General features: G+C 46.2%; 1 protein-coding gene across 2 annotated transcripts in view; it reads right to left on the bottom strand.

Moving 5' to 3' along the window:
* Positions 1 to 2,117: 2,117 nt before the first annotated feature.
* Positions 2,118 to 14,783, bottom strand: part of FAM167A (family with sequence similarity 167 member A) — a 35,385-nt gene continuing 22,719 nt past the window's right edge. For both annotated transcript variants that reach the window (XM_036424382.2, XM_045576497.1), the window contains one exon: positions 2,118 to 4,478. In XM_036424382.2, the coding sequence (XP_036280275.1) occupies positions 4,215 to 4,478 (264 nt within the window). In that variant the 3' untranslated portion in view covers positions 2,118 to 4,214. The remainder of the gene's footprint in view (positions 4,479 to 14,783) is intronic.

Genomic DNA, 14,783 nt, shown 5'->3' with positions numbered 1-14,783 from the left:
ACTTTTCACTCAAAGCGCAGTGCTGATGTGCTCTGCCAGTCGTGGCCGCTCACCTCCCAGCACAGCCTGCACCCCAGCTGATTTGCAGATCATGCTCCCTCCTGCCTCAGAATCCGACTCCCTGTTTTCTACCCAGAACCCTCTCTCTTTTCCCCTCTGCATGGTGGCCTTGGCAGCTGAAACAGCACCTTCTCAGCAAAGTCTTCCCTGACCACGTGGAAAAAAGCAGCCGCTCCCACACTGTCATCACATTTTATCTTCTCTGTGGCACTTAAAAATTGCTCAATTTACTTGGAGGCCAAATTAGAGGCATTTCCCTTTGGGGTGAAAAGAGTGCACATGTGGTCCCATCTGGAGGAGTGGGAAGGCCCTATGGCCCTATGGTTTCTTGAGTGCCCTCTGAACCCATGGTGATGCCGGGTTTCCAAGCGCCCACGCTGCCCCTCAACCCACAACCCATCCTGTGCGCTCTCTGTGGGAAGCAGATCTAGACACCCATGTTGTAGGCAGGGGATTAACCGCAGGGGACTGCAGATAACTTCTTTTGGTCTGTTCTTTCCACAAAATGGGGTTACTAACACCTGTTCGGACCCTCTGACGTAAGCCTCTCCTGAGACCCCTGAGATAGGAGTGATTCAAACAATGCCTCCCCTTGCCCACTCCCCAGGTTCTCCACGGCCTGTGGACCACCTGTACCAGGCTCCTGGGGCATTTGTTGAGAACAGGTCCCTAGGACCCATATCAGAGCTGCATAGCTGCATCCCTGCTGAAGAGCCCAGGAATTTTCCTGGGAATATGCATTTGCAACGGGTCCTCCAGGTGATCCTCATGCATGCTTAATTTTGAGGACTGCTGCTTTAAGAGGTTGCAAAAGTTTAAGGCACAGTTCTCAGAGCATGGCAAAGTTAACCTCCACACTTCAGAGATGGACCTGGGATTTGCAACGCGTGTCCTGTGGTTCCATGTTCAGTCATTGCTATAATCTGACCCAGTTACTCTGAATTCAATCAGAGTCACCTCTGGAAGGGACCACTGTGTGAGAGCATGGTGCTGGCCTTGGTGAAATTAGGATAAGGCCTGCATCTCCTAATTCCACCCCTTGAGCTCACTTAGCCCACCACTAAGTGAGCTCAAGGGGTGGAATTAGGAGATGCAGGCCTTATCCTAATTTCACCAAGTCAGGTTGCAGTCAGGTTGCAGCTCCTGACTGCAATCACCAAGAAGCAGCCCCTTAGGGGAAGGCACCATAGAGGAAAAGAGGGATTAGGCTGAATCTCTTACTCCCTTCAATGCTCAAATCTTTCTCATTTTCTTTCCTCTTTCTCTCTCTTTCTCTCTCCTCTCAATTAAGTATTTGACCCTGTGCTTTAACAGAAACAATATATATCTTCTTTTGAAATATTTTTATTTCACTTTTTCTAACAGCAATATAGAAACAAATAATTGTAAAAAATAAAATTATAAATTGTCCATCAATTATGTAATAGCACTTGGTATTGCTACAAGGAGGAGGCCTGGGCTGGGTCAAGCTGTCTCAAGCCCGCCCAGGCTCTCCAGGCCTCTGTGATCACTGCTGAGCCCATGAAGGCATCAGATGTTACTGCACACAAAGTGTCAATGGAGACTCTGAGCTTACACCCAGGGGTCCTTGGGGACTGCGAGTAGATGCGTAGATAATGAGTAAAATTGCAAACAGTATTGTATACACATAGTAAGCGAGAAGGTTGCTCTGGGGAGCTGGCATCTATAGACCCACGCAAGGCAGAGACTTCACAAAGCTGAATGGACTTGGTTAGTCATTTGTGTTCACTGTGGGAGTAAGGGAAGTCACAGACATTGGACGACAAGAAAACATACCTGTACTTTCCCCTCCACCTCTCATCCTCTCTTCTTTCTCCTTCCTTATCTCTTGGGATGAACTAAACAAAGTAGCCAAAAATACTTAACCTATCCAAAAAAGTGTGTCTTGAGCTCAGTTTCCTCTCATGAAACAACAACAAAAAAGTAGACTGAGCAACTAAATTGCCCGGTTGATTCCAACTCAATTGGGTTGATGAAATTCAACTACATCATTCAATTTCAGTTGATTCTAGCTTTTTCACTTACTGTGATGACTGATTTCTAGGGAAAAAAATCAGTTTGGCTTTTTTTTTTTTTTTTTTTAATATGGAGTGAGCGCTCCTGTGTGAGCAGGAATATGTGTGTGTCTCTCTAGGGTGTGCGCAGGCCCTTCTGACACCCATGACCTCAGGACTTGTCTGGGAGAAGCCTGGCAGGAAGGCCTCTGCAGGACTTGGCAGTGTTTGGGCATATTCCTGGGGAGAGGTTTCACCCTCCTTTCCTGCCTGGGGGGAAGGGGGGTTGTCCTTCTTCCCTGGTCACCATAAACCAGTCCTCTAGGCTTCAGACTTCTGTTACTGCTCAGAGTTAGGCCAAAACAAATCCAGCTATGTGGTTACAACTTCTCTGAAGGAAGCATAAACCCTCTGGCTCTTTGAAATCTCAGAACCAACTTTCTTTTCTGTCTAATGAGGGACCATTCATTGGCATCTTCCTACTTCTGGCCACAAAGGAAAAGCAACCTTTTCCTAATATGGATCCTGGTGTGTGTGTGTGTGTGTGTGTGTGTGTGTGTGTGTGTGTATACACGTGCACATGCATGTATGGGATTACACAGGAAGACAAAACATGAACTTCAGAGCAACAGGACATCTTACTTCAAATATGGATGCTCGATTGGTAATATGTGTTCTGTGGGTCCGCTGTCCAGACATTGCTCTGAGTTTGACCTGAATTGCACAGTGGGAGGTGCACGTGAGGGCTGAGTGAGGTGGAGAGTAGAGAGGTTGGCAGTTTGTAGGTTTGGCATAGCATTTAGGACCATCTTTGGAGTTCATTACCTGTCTAGGCATTATTGATAATGATTTAACACATCAATATGGTATAGCCATTCATGAGCTGTATCACCCAAGGGAAGTCATTTTCTCCTTCCCTGGCTTCATTTTACTACTTTGTGAATGAGAGGCCTCGATGAGGTGGCATCTAAGATTAAAGGTTCCCAGCTGCCGGGGAACACCTGACACAGGGCACTCTACTGGGCTAACTTTCCTAACCTGCTCAGGTGTCAGTCCTCACCTTCGTGATCCTCATGCTTGTCATTAGGGAGAACCTTTTAAAATAAAACCCGAACCTCTGTATTTGACCTACCTAACTGGCTTTGGATAAAAATCAGTTATTAACAGATTAGTGGCAGATTAGTAACAGTTTGATTCCGTTAAAATTCATCATTTAAGTCAGGCACAGAATCTCAGGGGAGCTCAGGGTGAGCGTCTGGGCTCCCTCCACTTTTTCTGGGTGGGCAAGAAGGTAACGTAGGTGACACTGGCAGATCCCACCAGGAGGCCATTGCTGGCCCCAGGGAAAATGCAGTTATGGGAAATCCATGGGCATACCTGCCTGGTTCTGTCACCCATGGTCTCCTAGGCCCTCCCCCAGGGTATGGCGTGGTGGCAAAGGGACTCTTTGGAAGTAGGCACTGATACATGTGGCCAGGCAGGCAACAGAGGGCATCTGTGCTTGCTCCAGCCATGCTGCACTGCTGTGTCCCAGTACACGACGCGTACAATTTACATTATATCCTTTTGGTTTTCCTTTTCTGGTGGGTCCCTGTCAGGGTTGCTGAGTCATCTACTTAGGGTGAATTCGAGCCAGTACTTAGAGGACAGCCACAGCAAGATGGGCACATCTGATATATCAAATCACCTCTGCCTGGGGGCTCCATGCCCGTGGGGAAGCCTTCTGCAATAATCATAGTTTTTGCCTACCTCCTCCACCCACCCACCCCCGCCTTTGGGATCCCAGTTCTCATAGCACCAGTGATTCTAGGAAACAGGAACATGGATCACTGAGGGGAGGACTGAGAGGTGTCATGCTGGAAACCCAAGTCTCATTGCACATAGGGATGAGTGGCCCTTCTGCAGGACTCTGTGGGTATTATGTGAGAACCAGTCATGGGGATGTTGGATTCCAAAGCTGCAGCCCCAAGGAGATCCCCTGCGGACAGGCCCTGGGGTCCACAGTTCACTAGTCTCAGAGAAGCTGTGCCTCTGGGGAGACCTACTTGAGGTGTCTCAGCCTCACTTCCCTTCTCCCCAAGCCCCCTCTCCGCTTCCCAAACCCTCTGTTCAGGCTCCTCTGCCCTGTTGTAGGGCTGCTCAGCAGAGGGAGAACCTCCGGGAGTTGATGTTCATCTTGGTGACTCCAATGAGCTTGAGTGGCGTGGAGAGACTGAAGGAGGAGGCCAGTGGGGAGTCGCAGAAAAGGTCTGAAAGCTCATCGCGCTCCTCCAGCTCATAGGTGGCGTCGTTGAGCATCCGCCTGTGGAGGTCGCAGGTCTGCTCTATCTTCAGCTTGTTGATGTCACTGCGCAGGCGCATGAGCTGTCTGGCTAGCTGCTGGTCTTGCAGCCGCATCTCTGTCTGGAAGGGAGGAGGGGGTGTCAGAGCTGAGCTGGAAAGGGCAGGGTTTGTCGTGTGGCAGGGGGAGGGGGGAAGGGCAGAAAGCTGCAGCTCCACAGTCTCTGACAAGCACAGACCCGCTAATAGGAGACTTAATTAATGGTTTGCTTCAGCAATTGGCCCACTTGGAGGTATTAATGCATTCCCAGCTCAGGGAAGTGACAAGGAAAACATAGGGACGTGACAAATGAGAATATGCTTGCCAAACAACACTTTGTGCTAAGCTAGACCCTGTGTCTAAATCCTTTTGGAAGAAGTACATGTCAGTTCTGGTGTATTTCCAGATACATACAGACGGAGTAAGCGTATAAAGAAATTAATGGGAATGATAAATACCAAATTCAGGATCATGGTCTGCTCTGGGCAGGAAAGAGGGAATGTGATTAGAGAAGGTATACAGGGGCTTACACTTATTTTGGTAATGTTTTATATCTTATGTCGGGTGGTGGGTTCTTCTTCAAAAAAATTTTTCTATCCTTACCTGAGGATAGGAATTTATTGATTTTATTTTTTTAGACAGAGAGAGGGAGACAAAACATGAATGTGAGAGAGAAACAACAATTGGTTGCTTCCTGTATTCACCCCAACCAGAAATTGAATCCACACCTTTTATGTATATGGGAAGATGCTCCAACTAACCCAGCCATCTGGCTAGGGCTCTATTATACTTTAAACATTTTAGAATGCCTGCAATATTTCTTAACCTGTTAACCGGGGAGTTCCCTTTTTAACCGGCACGTACTCTTTCACTAGGACGTGTCAGTACGTCACGCCCAGAGGATGTAATTTCATATTATTATTATTTTTTATTTATACTTAGTTAAAATAAATGAAATATATATTTTTTCGTTTATTTATATATAAAGCACAAAGGAAAATACAAAATTGCAAACAAATAGAAAAGAATACCAACAAATAAATGGAAACATCGAATTAAAAAATTATAAATTTTACAAACAATTATAAAGATTACAAAAAATATATACCGTCCCTCTCAGGGCGCAACATATATTTTAAGGATGTATTCATATGTCCTACCTGTTCCCGATATTGTTTATGTTTGACGTATTTATAGGTCCCGCTCGGTTAACAGGTTAATAAAGTTTCAAAAGAGCCAAACATAAATGTATGCTAATATTTATTGAATGTTTTCCTATAAACCAGATACTGTTCTAAGCTCTTTGGGCATGTATTAGCCAGCCATACAAAATACAATAGACTGGGAGGCTTAAATAACAGACATTAATTTCTCACAGCTCCTGAGGTCAGGAAGTCCAAAATCAAGTTGTGAACCGATTCAGTTCCTAGTGAGGACCCCCTTTCTGGCCTGTAGATGGACACTTTCTCACTGTGTCTTCATGTGATGGAAAGATTTCTCTTTCTCTTTTTATAAGGACAGTAATGCTATAATGGAGGCCCACCCTCATGATTTCAAAATCTAATCACCTTCTAAAGATCCCCCCCAATACCATCATATTGGGGATTGAGGCTTCAACACGTAAATTTGCCAGGGGAGGGAGGAGAGGGAGACACAGACATTCAGTCCATAACAGGGTTTATTAATATGCAACAGTCATCTTCTACAATTCCATCAAGTAATGTCACCATCATCTCCACAATTTATATGTGAAGAGGCAGAGGCTCAGCCAAGTAGGTTACTGTGTCAAGTCCCAAAGCACACACATGGCAGAGCTGGGATTAGGAACTCAGACAATGAGACTGGCAACTAAGTTCTTCTGCCTCTTCGGGTAGAGTCGGTATGTGGGTGTGTGGTGTGAGTTCTGTGCTCAGGGACCTAGTAGGAGGCTCAGTGTTTCCTATTAGGGAGGGATGTGATAGTAACTCCGCACCTGGTCTAACATGTATGGTTTCCATCATTCATCTACATGTTAACCTGGTTGGTTAACCTGAGTTCCCCCAGTTCAGTCTGAGTGTTTCACAAGTCCGGGGGAGTGTCAGTGATTGCTCAGTTTCACAGCTGTGCGGTGGCAGAGACGGGAAGCTTGAGAGAACTGAGAGTCCTCGCGCAGAGCGTTTTCCATTAACGACAGTGTCACAAGGCCACCAGCTGCACCTGCTTCCTTCTCACCCTTTACTCTGCCTGTGTTTGCAAGTGGGAATTTTTTTTAATGGTTTTGTGTCTCAGCTGTGTCATTTGCCCGGTGCTTGGAGCCAAACTGATTTAGAAAAATCAACTGTGAGATCCCAGAGGGACCCTCCCTCTGGTTATGTAAATAAATATAAATGTTCTCACTTTTGCCTGTTCAGATTTGGAATCACATGCATTGCAGGGTAAAAAATAAGCGACTTCACTAGTAAGCATTTCCTTTTTTTCTTTCATTCTATTTATATAAATGAGGGAAATCAAGGTAGAAAGACTTGCTTGGGGATAGCAAAGTATTTAATGGCAGAATCAGGATTTAAGTTTATAGCCTTCACTTAAGTAACATACTTTTCAATCCTTAGGCATAACAACCTAAAGTTATTGCCAATCAGAACCTATTGCTCTAGATCAGCGTTTCCCAAACTTCTCTCCTGATAAGAATCACCTGGTGGAGTTTGTTAAAATACAGGTTCCTGAATCTCAACTAGAATTTTTGGGAACATATAAACTTAGAGCACTAGTTAAGCATACAATTTTACCTATGTGTTTAGAGCACTAGTTAAGTATACAGTTTTACTTATATGTTTAGGGCACTAGTTAAGTACACAATTTTACCTATATGTTCCCAAAAAATTCTAGTTTAGCACTTCTTAGTTGGGATTCAGGAATCTGTATTTTAACAACTCCACCAGGTGATTCTCATCAAGAGAGAAGTTTGGGAAACACTGGTCTAGATCAGTGTTTCCCAACCTTCTCTCATGATGAGAATCACCTGGTGGAGTTGTTAAAACAGATTCCTGAATCCCAACTAAGAAGTGCTAAACTAGAATTTTTGAGAACATATAGGTAAAATTGCATACCTAACTTAGTGCTCTGTATATAAAATCTGTCTTAGAGCACTAGTTAAGTATACAATTTTACCTATATGTTCCCAAAAATTCTAGTTTAGCACTTCTTAGTTGGGATCCGGGAATCTGTGTTTTAACAACTCCATCAGGTGATTCTCATCATGAGAGAAGGTTGGGAAACACTGATTTATTCGTTTGGAGGCCTTAGCCATGCCTGGAACTGTGGTAGGTGCTGCCTAAACCCTCCGAAGGAGACAGTGTTCAAATCTGTCTGAAAGACAAGGCTAGCTCACAGCCACCGTTTAATTTGAGAAGGTCTTCTGAGAGTTTTACTCTACCACTTCTCTTGTCAGGCATTTTATAATTTGAAGAGAAATCTGTGAAAAGCTAGGAACTCTATAATTTAGATTTGAACTTTGGCCTCAGGAATTGGATCTTTGGTCTGAAAAGGTCCTTTAAAATTAGAGACCTTCAGGTTGAGCTGGTGCCTGGGATGTGATGTGGCTTGAGTGGGTACCTGGTGTGGAGAACGGGCCATTTTTCTAGGGCCAATAGATCTGGTCAAAGGTCAGAGCAATAGTTGGGGTTTTAAGCCCATTAGAATCAGCTGGTCAGTGGGGTGATAGTAAGGCCCATGCCCAGTTCCCTTTGACGGGACAAAGGCCACCTTGCTGGAGCCACCTCATGAACCCATTCAACTCTGCAGAAGAGGAAGAAAATCACAATCCATTAGGGCTGGTGCCTGCCCATTCTGCTGGTTTGTGTCCCAACATGAGGAGGGGCAGGGAATCTGCAGGCCTGGGCTCTGAGGGCCCCTTGTAATGTGTGCGTCTCACCCTGGGAGTCTCTTGGAGTGCTAGCCTATTTTCACCTACTCTGTGGGCCACACAGGGGTTTTCAGGGGGACTTTGCACCTTAAATACTAACCAAGTCCCTGTTATAAGGTAACCTGACTGTAACCATATACAATAGAAAAAGTTTCCACCGCCTCTGAAGAAACCTAAGCAAAATGTGCAGAGTTCAGAGGTGGTATTTTTTCTAGATTTTTTTTTTCAATTGTGATTATATACAAATAGCATAAAACTTATTATCTTAACCACTTTAAAGTGTACAGTTTAGTAGCATTAAGTACATTTATATTGTTGTGCAGCCATCACCATCATCCATCTTCAGAACTCTTTACATCTTGTAAAATTGAAACATTGGAATTACTATCACATTGCTTCCTCGGTTGGTTAGAACACTGTTCTGATATACGACAGTTGTGGGTTTGATCTTCAATCAGGGCACATACAAGAATCAACCAATTCAATTAATTCAATGAATGCTTAAATAAGTGGAACAACAAATCAATCTCTGTCTCTGTCTCTCTCCCTACTCCTCTAAAATCAATCAATAAATTTAAAAAACAACAACTGACACTCTGTCCCCATTAAACAACTTCCTGTTCCCTGAACAAGCCCTGGCTACCACCATTTTACTCTCTGTCACTATGATTGACTACTTTAGAAAATTCATACGAATAAAATCTACAGTATTTGTCTCTTTATATATATATATATATATATAAAAGAGAAAGGGAGAGGGAGAGAGAGATAGAAACATCAATGATGAGAGAGAATCATTGATTGGCTGCCTCCTGGACATCCTCCACTGGGGATGGAGCCAGCAATAGGCACATGTCCTTGACTGGAATAAGATCTGGAACCCTTCAGTCCACAGGCCAATGCTCTAACCACTGAGCAGAACCAGGTAGGGCTACCATATTTGTCATTTTGTGGCTAGTTTATTTCACTTAGTAAAATGTCCTCACGGTTCACACAGGTAAGAAACTTTTTATAAATTAAATATTTTCAGAAAAATTCAATGAATGTGTCTGCAGATCCTGTGTAGAGTAGGTCAGAAGAGTGGCAGTTCCTGAGGATGGTTCCCATATATCATTTACTGCATCTTCCCACAACTCTAGATGATGGGTATTTTGATCTGCTTCATGGTTGAGGAAGCCAACTCAGAGAAGTTAAGGGACTTGCACGGTGGCACTCGGATCACACTGGGGGCCCGTCAGAGCCCAGAGCGGGTGGCCTTTCCATGATTTCTATTGCCCTGAAGGAGGGGGGTGGCTGGGTCTTAGGGACAGCAGAAACAGGGACTTCATTGCTCTGGGGTTAGAATCTGGGCTCAATCTGAAACTTATTCCTCACAAGCTGTGTGGCTTTGAGCAAGTCATTAACGCTTCTTGAATTTCTGTCTTTTCATCTACAGAGAAGGCATAAAGCTTGGTCCAGGGACTGTGAGAAGCAAATTAGGTGGTAAGCAATATACCAACTAAGCTGAACAAAGCCAGTCAGATAAAGGTAAGCGGTTCATGGTTCAAGTGTCTTCTCTCTCTCCAGACCAAGGTGCAGGATGTGGAAACCAGCCAGGGCCTCCCAGTTTTAAGACTTTATTAAAGAAACTGAGATGCTGGGCCCAGTGACTCCACTATCGATGTGGGATTTAATGCATTCTCTGGCTGGCACCCAACTGCAGGTCGTAACAGTTTCTAATCCCCCATCCCGGGGAGAAAGGCACTTGCTGGATTCTCAGAGGTGTGGCCCCTAATCCCAGCAATCCTATAATTAGGGTACATTACTTGGTGAAAGAGCAAGAAATGTCACTGCCTCACTGTCAGTGCATGGTGGTGACAGGGTGTGTTTCCCTCAGGGGAGAAAACACGTGAAGGGGGTGGTGGGTGACCAGTGGTCTCTTGGAATAAGAGTGTTTGTGATCTATGCTTGACAGTAGCCAACATGGGTGTGTTTCCTGCACGAGACAAGAATGTTTCTCAAGTTGTTTCTTAAGGTAGAAGGTGAATCCCCAAGGGCAGGATTAAGGAAGTAAAAGCAGCTATTGAGCTGCTCTGCAGGAGGAGATTGCCTTAGCTGGTCTTGGTGAGGTGTCAGGGTGGTGAGAGGCCCAGGTGGAGAGAGAGGAGACACCCAGGAGGAAGGCCAGCCAGGAAACCCAGGGGCAGGAAGACCTAAAATGAATGTAAGTGGTTTGCTGTGAGGTTTCTTTTTTTTTTTTCTTTTTTTTTTAAAAAAATATTTTATTGATATTTCACAGAGAGGAGGAAGGAAAAGAGATAGAGAGCTAGAAACGTTGATGAGAGAGAAGCATCGACCAGCTGCCTCCTGCACACCCCCCACCGGGGATGTGCCCGCAACCAATGTACATGCTCTTGACCGGAATCGAACCTGGGACCTTTCAGTCCGCAGACCGACGCTCTACCACTGAGCCAAACCGGCTTTGGCTGCTGTGAGGTTTCTTTAGTCTTGTGGGTCGCTAGTGATTTTCTGGGGGGTTAAGAGGGGCTGACTCCTGCCTCTGGGCTGATGAAGTGAAGACAAAGCCTGCAGTAAAATGAAGTGGATGGCATAGGGCGGTTCCTCAATAAATTAAACAAAGAGTTACCATATGACCCAGCAATTCCATTTCCAGTGTGTACCTCCAAAAAGGAAAGCAGGGACTCACACAGCTATGTGTACACCCACGTTCACAGCAGCACTACTCACAATAACTAAATGGTGGAAGCAATCCACATGTCCATTGGTGGAAGAATGGATACACAAAATGTGCTGTGCTGGACCGAGCTCTGCCATGGAATGGAGACCTGGACACTGGCTTTGCCTCTTGCTCTCCTGACACCCCCCCCCCCCCCCTGCAGAACTGGATTAAGAAAAATGGGACTTTAGAAACCAAGGGATGTAATTCCAAGCAAATAAAGTTTTCTAACACATCCCATCTTCCTTTGGTGTCCTCTGGGAATACTTATTCCAGCAGCACCCCAAGAACTCCATTAGCAACGAAGAAAGACCATCCACACATTTCTTTGATAAACAGCCCCCCCCCTGCCCCCCACCCCCTGGGCACTCAGGAAGTCTTTGGAACTGTTGAGTGCTGTGAAATGTGGCCAGCACTGACCATGGGGGCTGCTGACACGAGTGTGAGACAAGAGAGGGCGGGGCCAGAGCTGGAGAACAGCTGTCTGATGGGCCCTCATAGAATCTCTGCACATCTTTCCCCTTTGAGAACTCAGGGCTGATCATTCCTTTGGTTCCTTTCTGCTCTAGGACTGAGGGTTCTGCTCATAATCCTAACTAGCACTATTGGAATTAGCACAGTAACAAAGGGGAGGTTTTGTCCTCCTTGATCACAGGTACTGGGTGGGTGCCTGGCTTAGTGGGAGCTGGATGGGTGCCTGCCCTGTGGGAGCTGGGTGGGTGCCTGGCTTGGTGGGAGCTGGGTGAGTGCCTGGCCCGGTGGGAACTGGGTGGGTGCCTGCCCCAGGGGAGAGCTGGGTGGGTGCCTGCCCTAGGGGAGAGCTGGGTGGGAGAAGAGAAGCTTCTCAACCTCCTGGAACCTTCTTTCTCTTGAGCAGTATTCTGGCTTGATGATTGAGAACTGTGGCTCCTGAAAGCCAGGCCCTTGGCACAGACATGAACCCTTCTCCATGCTGCCAAGGACTTGGCGCCTTGAATGAGCCTCTCTGTAACTTTTCCCCGGCTTCTGTCTGCTCACTGGCTGTGACTGGTTCAGGCCCGCACATAGGGACATGATCAACACTCACTGGGCAGTGCCCAGTTTTTCAGACCCTGGCAGCAGCCTGGGGAGAGGGGTGGGTCCAGAAGCTTGTAAAATAATACATTCCTCAGAAAGCAATTGCCCAGCCAAGGACATGCCTCAGGCTTGGACAGTCCCTTCTGAACCCATCTGCCACCAGACCTGGCCTTCATCTTATAACAAGGAAGAGAGAGGGGGGGAGTTCTTAGGAAGAAAGCTAAATTGAGTAAATTTTGGAGAGTAATGTCCTAAAGTTTCCGAATTGAGAGAATGTGTTGAATGAGCATAAAACTTTATAAAATACAAAGTGCACTCTTACTCATTTGCTCACAGGAACAATTGGCAGGGGTTCGGAGGTCAGGTGGATATAGGTTCAAATCCATGCTCTGCTGGTTGATCATAGGCAATTGCTTTACCTCAGTTTTCTCTTCTGTACAATGGGGGTAGTGATAGTGCCTGTTGAATGACGTGATGTGTATGCATGTGCATAATCTAGTTCCTTGGCAGGTGCCTTTCTCCTGCCCTCCTCACTGTCCCCCTCATAACTCCTTGCTAGGTAGGTATTTATTATACCCAATTTACAATGACAAAGCCCAGGGCTAGGCTAGTTGGTTTTCCTAAAGTCACCCAGCTAAGATGTGGTACAACCTAATTGGAAGTCTAATCTAGTTAGAAATTTTATGCTTTTTCCACTCTGCCTGTGACCGATTAATGAGCCAATGGCCTGAGAATGACCCGCAGGCACCTGTTAAACTCCCGACACTACTGTGTGCCTCAGTGTTTGACTATATTCTGTATACAGTGAGAAAACCTGAAGTCATTTTCAAGGTCCACCATTTCTTACTTCTTTTTAGTCAGGTCAAGTTTCTAAGCTTTCTAAACTTCTGTTTTCTGGCTAATGAAAGGAAAATAGGATTCTACCCAGTCTATCTACCTACTCCAGGACTTCTGTGGGGATCAAATGAGATGAGGCATGGAAAACACTTCACAGACATTTGTTTACAGTATAAACTGTTTCCACCTGGGTATAAAGCAAGTCGTGTTCTGGGCTGAAGAATGATAGTAGCACCCAGGAAGCAAATACCATTGTTGTTTTGACCTATTTCCTTTGCTGGCACCTTTGTCCATACATTCTGTAGAAACCATGACAGGGCCAGCCTTTGGTCAGAGGAACAGAACGCTGTTTTCCTCCTGCAGCTCGCTGGTGTGGACAGGCTGAGGGGCTTGACACAGACTGAAAAGACTTCCCCTGGAGCGAAGGGTCACCTGGACTAGGAATTCTCTTGTGGATTTCACCCAGCTCAGCCAGCAGCTGGTGGCTCTGAACAAGGTATTATTTTCATCATAGAATGGGCATGGCTGCCCTGTCCCTGCTAAAAGCAGTTATGAGACATTGCTAATAGCTCTCTGTAACCCTTTACGAGTGTCCCTTTCTACAACTGCAGGGTTTCAAATGTGGGCTTTTTGACAAATCATGGCCCCACTGACTCAAACATTTGATGCCAGTATCTATACCTTGTACAAAGGAAAAATATCTGGAGCCAGAGCCAGAACACGCACGCAGGTCTGTGTCTTGGTTTAGCCACCCCCTTGCATCTGACCTTGGGCAAGTCAACCTCTGTGACCCTCAGGCTCATCCTTCTGATTTTCAACCTTCCTATCTATAAAATAGGAATAGCAAATACCTCCAAGCCACCAAAAAAACGGTATGTTATCAGTGCCTTTGGGACCACAAAATGCTCCCTCGATGGAAGGCATTAATGTGGCGGCCATCTTCACATTTCTCACTTTCATCCCCATCGAAAGATGCTCGGTGAGTTTGATCTGTCATCTGGCCGCCTCATTCAGCAGAAATGGTAAAACTGGCCTCAGAGGACTGGGCTTGGACCACCCAGTCATCTGCTTGCCCAGCACAGGCAGGAGAGGGTTAACCAGGGGAGGAGCAACTCAAGCTGCCACCACAGAGGGGCTAGTTGAGTCCAGGGCTACAGCCTCCTGCCACAGCAGGCCCTGGAATGATGAAAACTTGTCAGGTTTCTTTTTGTTCTAACAACCATAAACACCTTTGAGGGGCTCTGTCTGCAGGAATCTAACACTTTGCATGAGGCTAAAGAAAGCTATCTGCCAACGCCCAGGGATTCTCACTACAAAGACAACCCCTTAGGAGAAAGCTGTAATGCTTTGTTTTCATTTGGCATCACACAGGCCAAGCAGATTTCTCCCCGTTCTTTGCCTTTCAGGTTGGCAAGGGGGACACTGCAGCAGAATTAAAGAGAGGACAGAGAGCTGCCCCTCCCCCTAGTCCAACTCCCACCCCTCCTTCCCACAGCTGCTAGCTCTGGGATCACACACACTCAGACGCATTTGTGAATTCAGTCAGAGGGCTCAGTCCCACAGCTTCAGGGCCCTGTGCCCTCTAGCCCCCCATTCCTGGAACATTGCCCCCTCCCCAGCCCAGGCCACTTGACCGAAGGTGGGAAGCTGAAGACTGCGACGTTCTGGCGAGATGAGAAGTCTGGAAATATCAGAGTTGCACAACATCCACGTAACTAGGTGCTGAGTCTGTCTCCCACAAACAGCAGAGCCGCATGTGGGCCTGGAGGAGCCAGGTGGCCCAAAGCCAGAGGCGGCAGCCTGTCTGAACACTCAGGCCTTCCTAGCGGGAGGGGCAATGCCAATAACTACACCTTGATGAGCAACACCTTCCTTGTA

Source organism: Pipistrellus kuhlii, unplaced genomic scaffold, assembly GCF_014108245.1.
Source record: "Pipistrellus kuhlii isolate mPipKuh1 unplaced genomic scaffold, mPipKuh1.p scaffold_m20_p_8, whole genome shotgun sequence".
Taxonomy (NCBI): domain Eukaryota; kingdom Metazoa; phylum Chordata; class Mammalia; order Chiroptera; family Vespertilionidae; genus Pipistrellus; species Pipistrellus kuhlii.
This window is presented reverse-complemented; position numbering and strand designations above follow the sequence as displayed.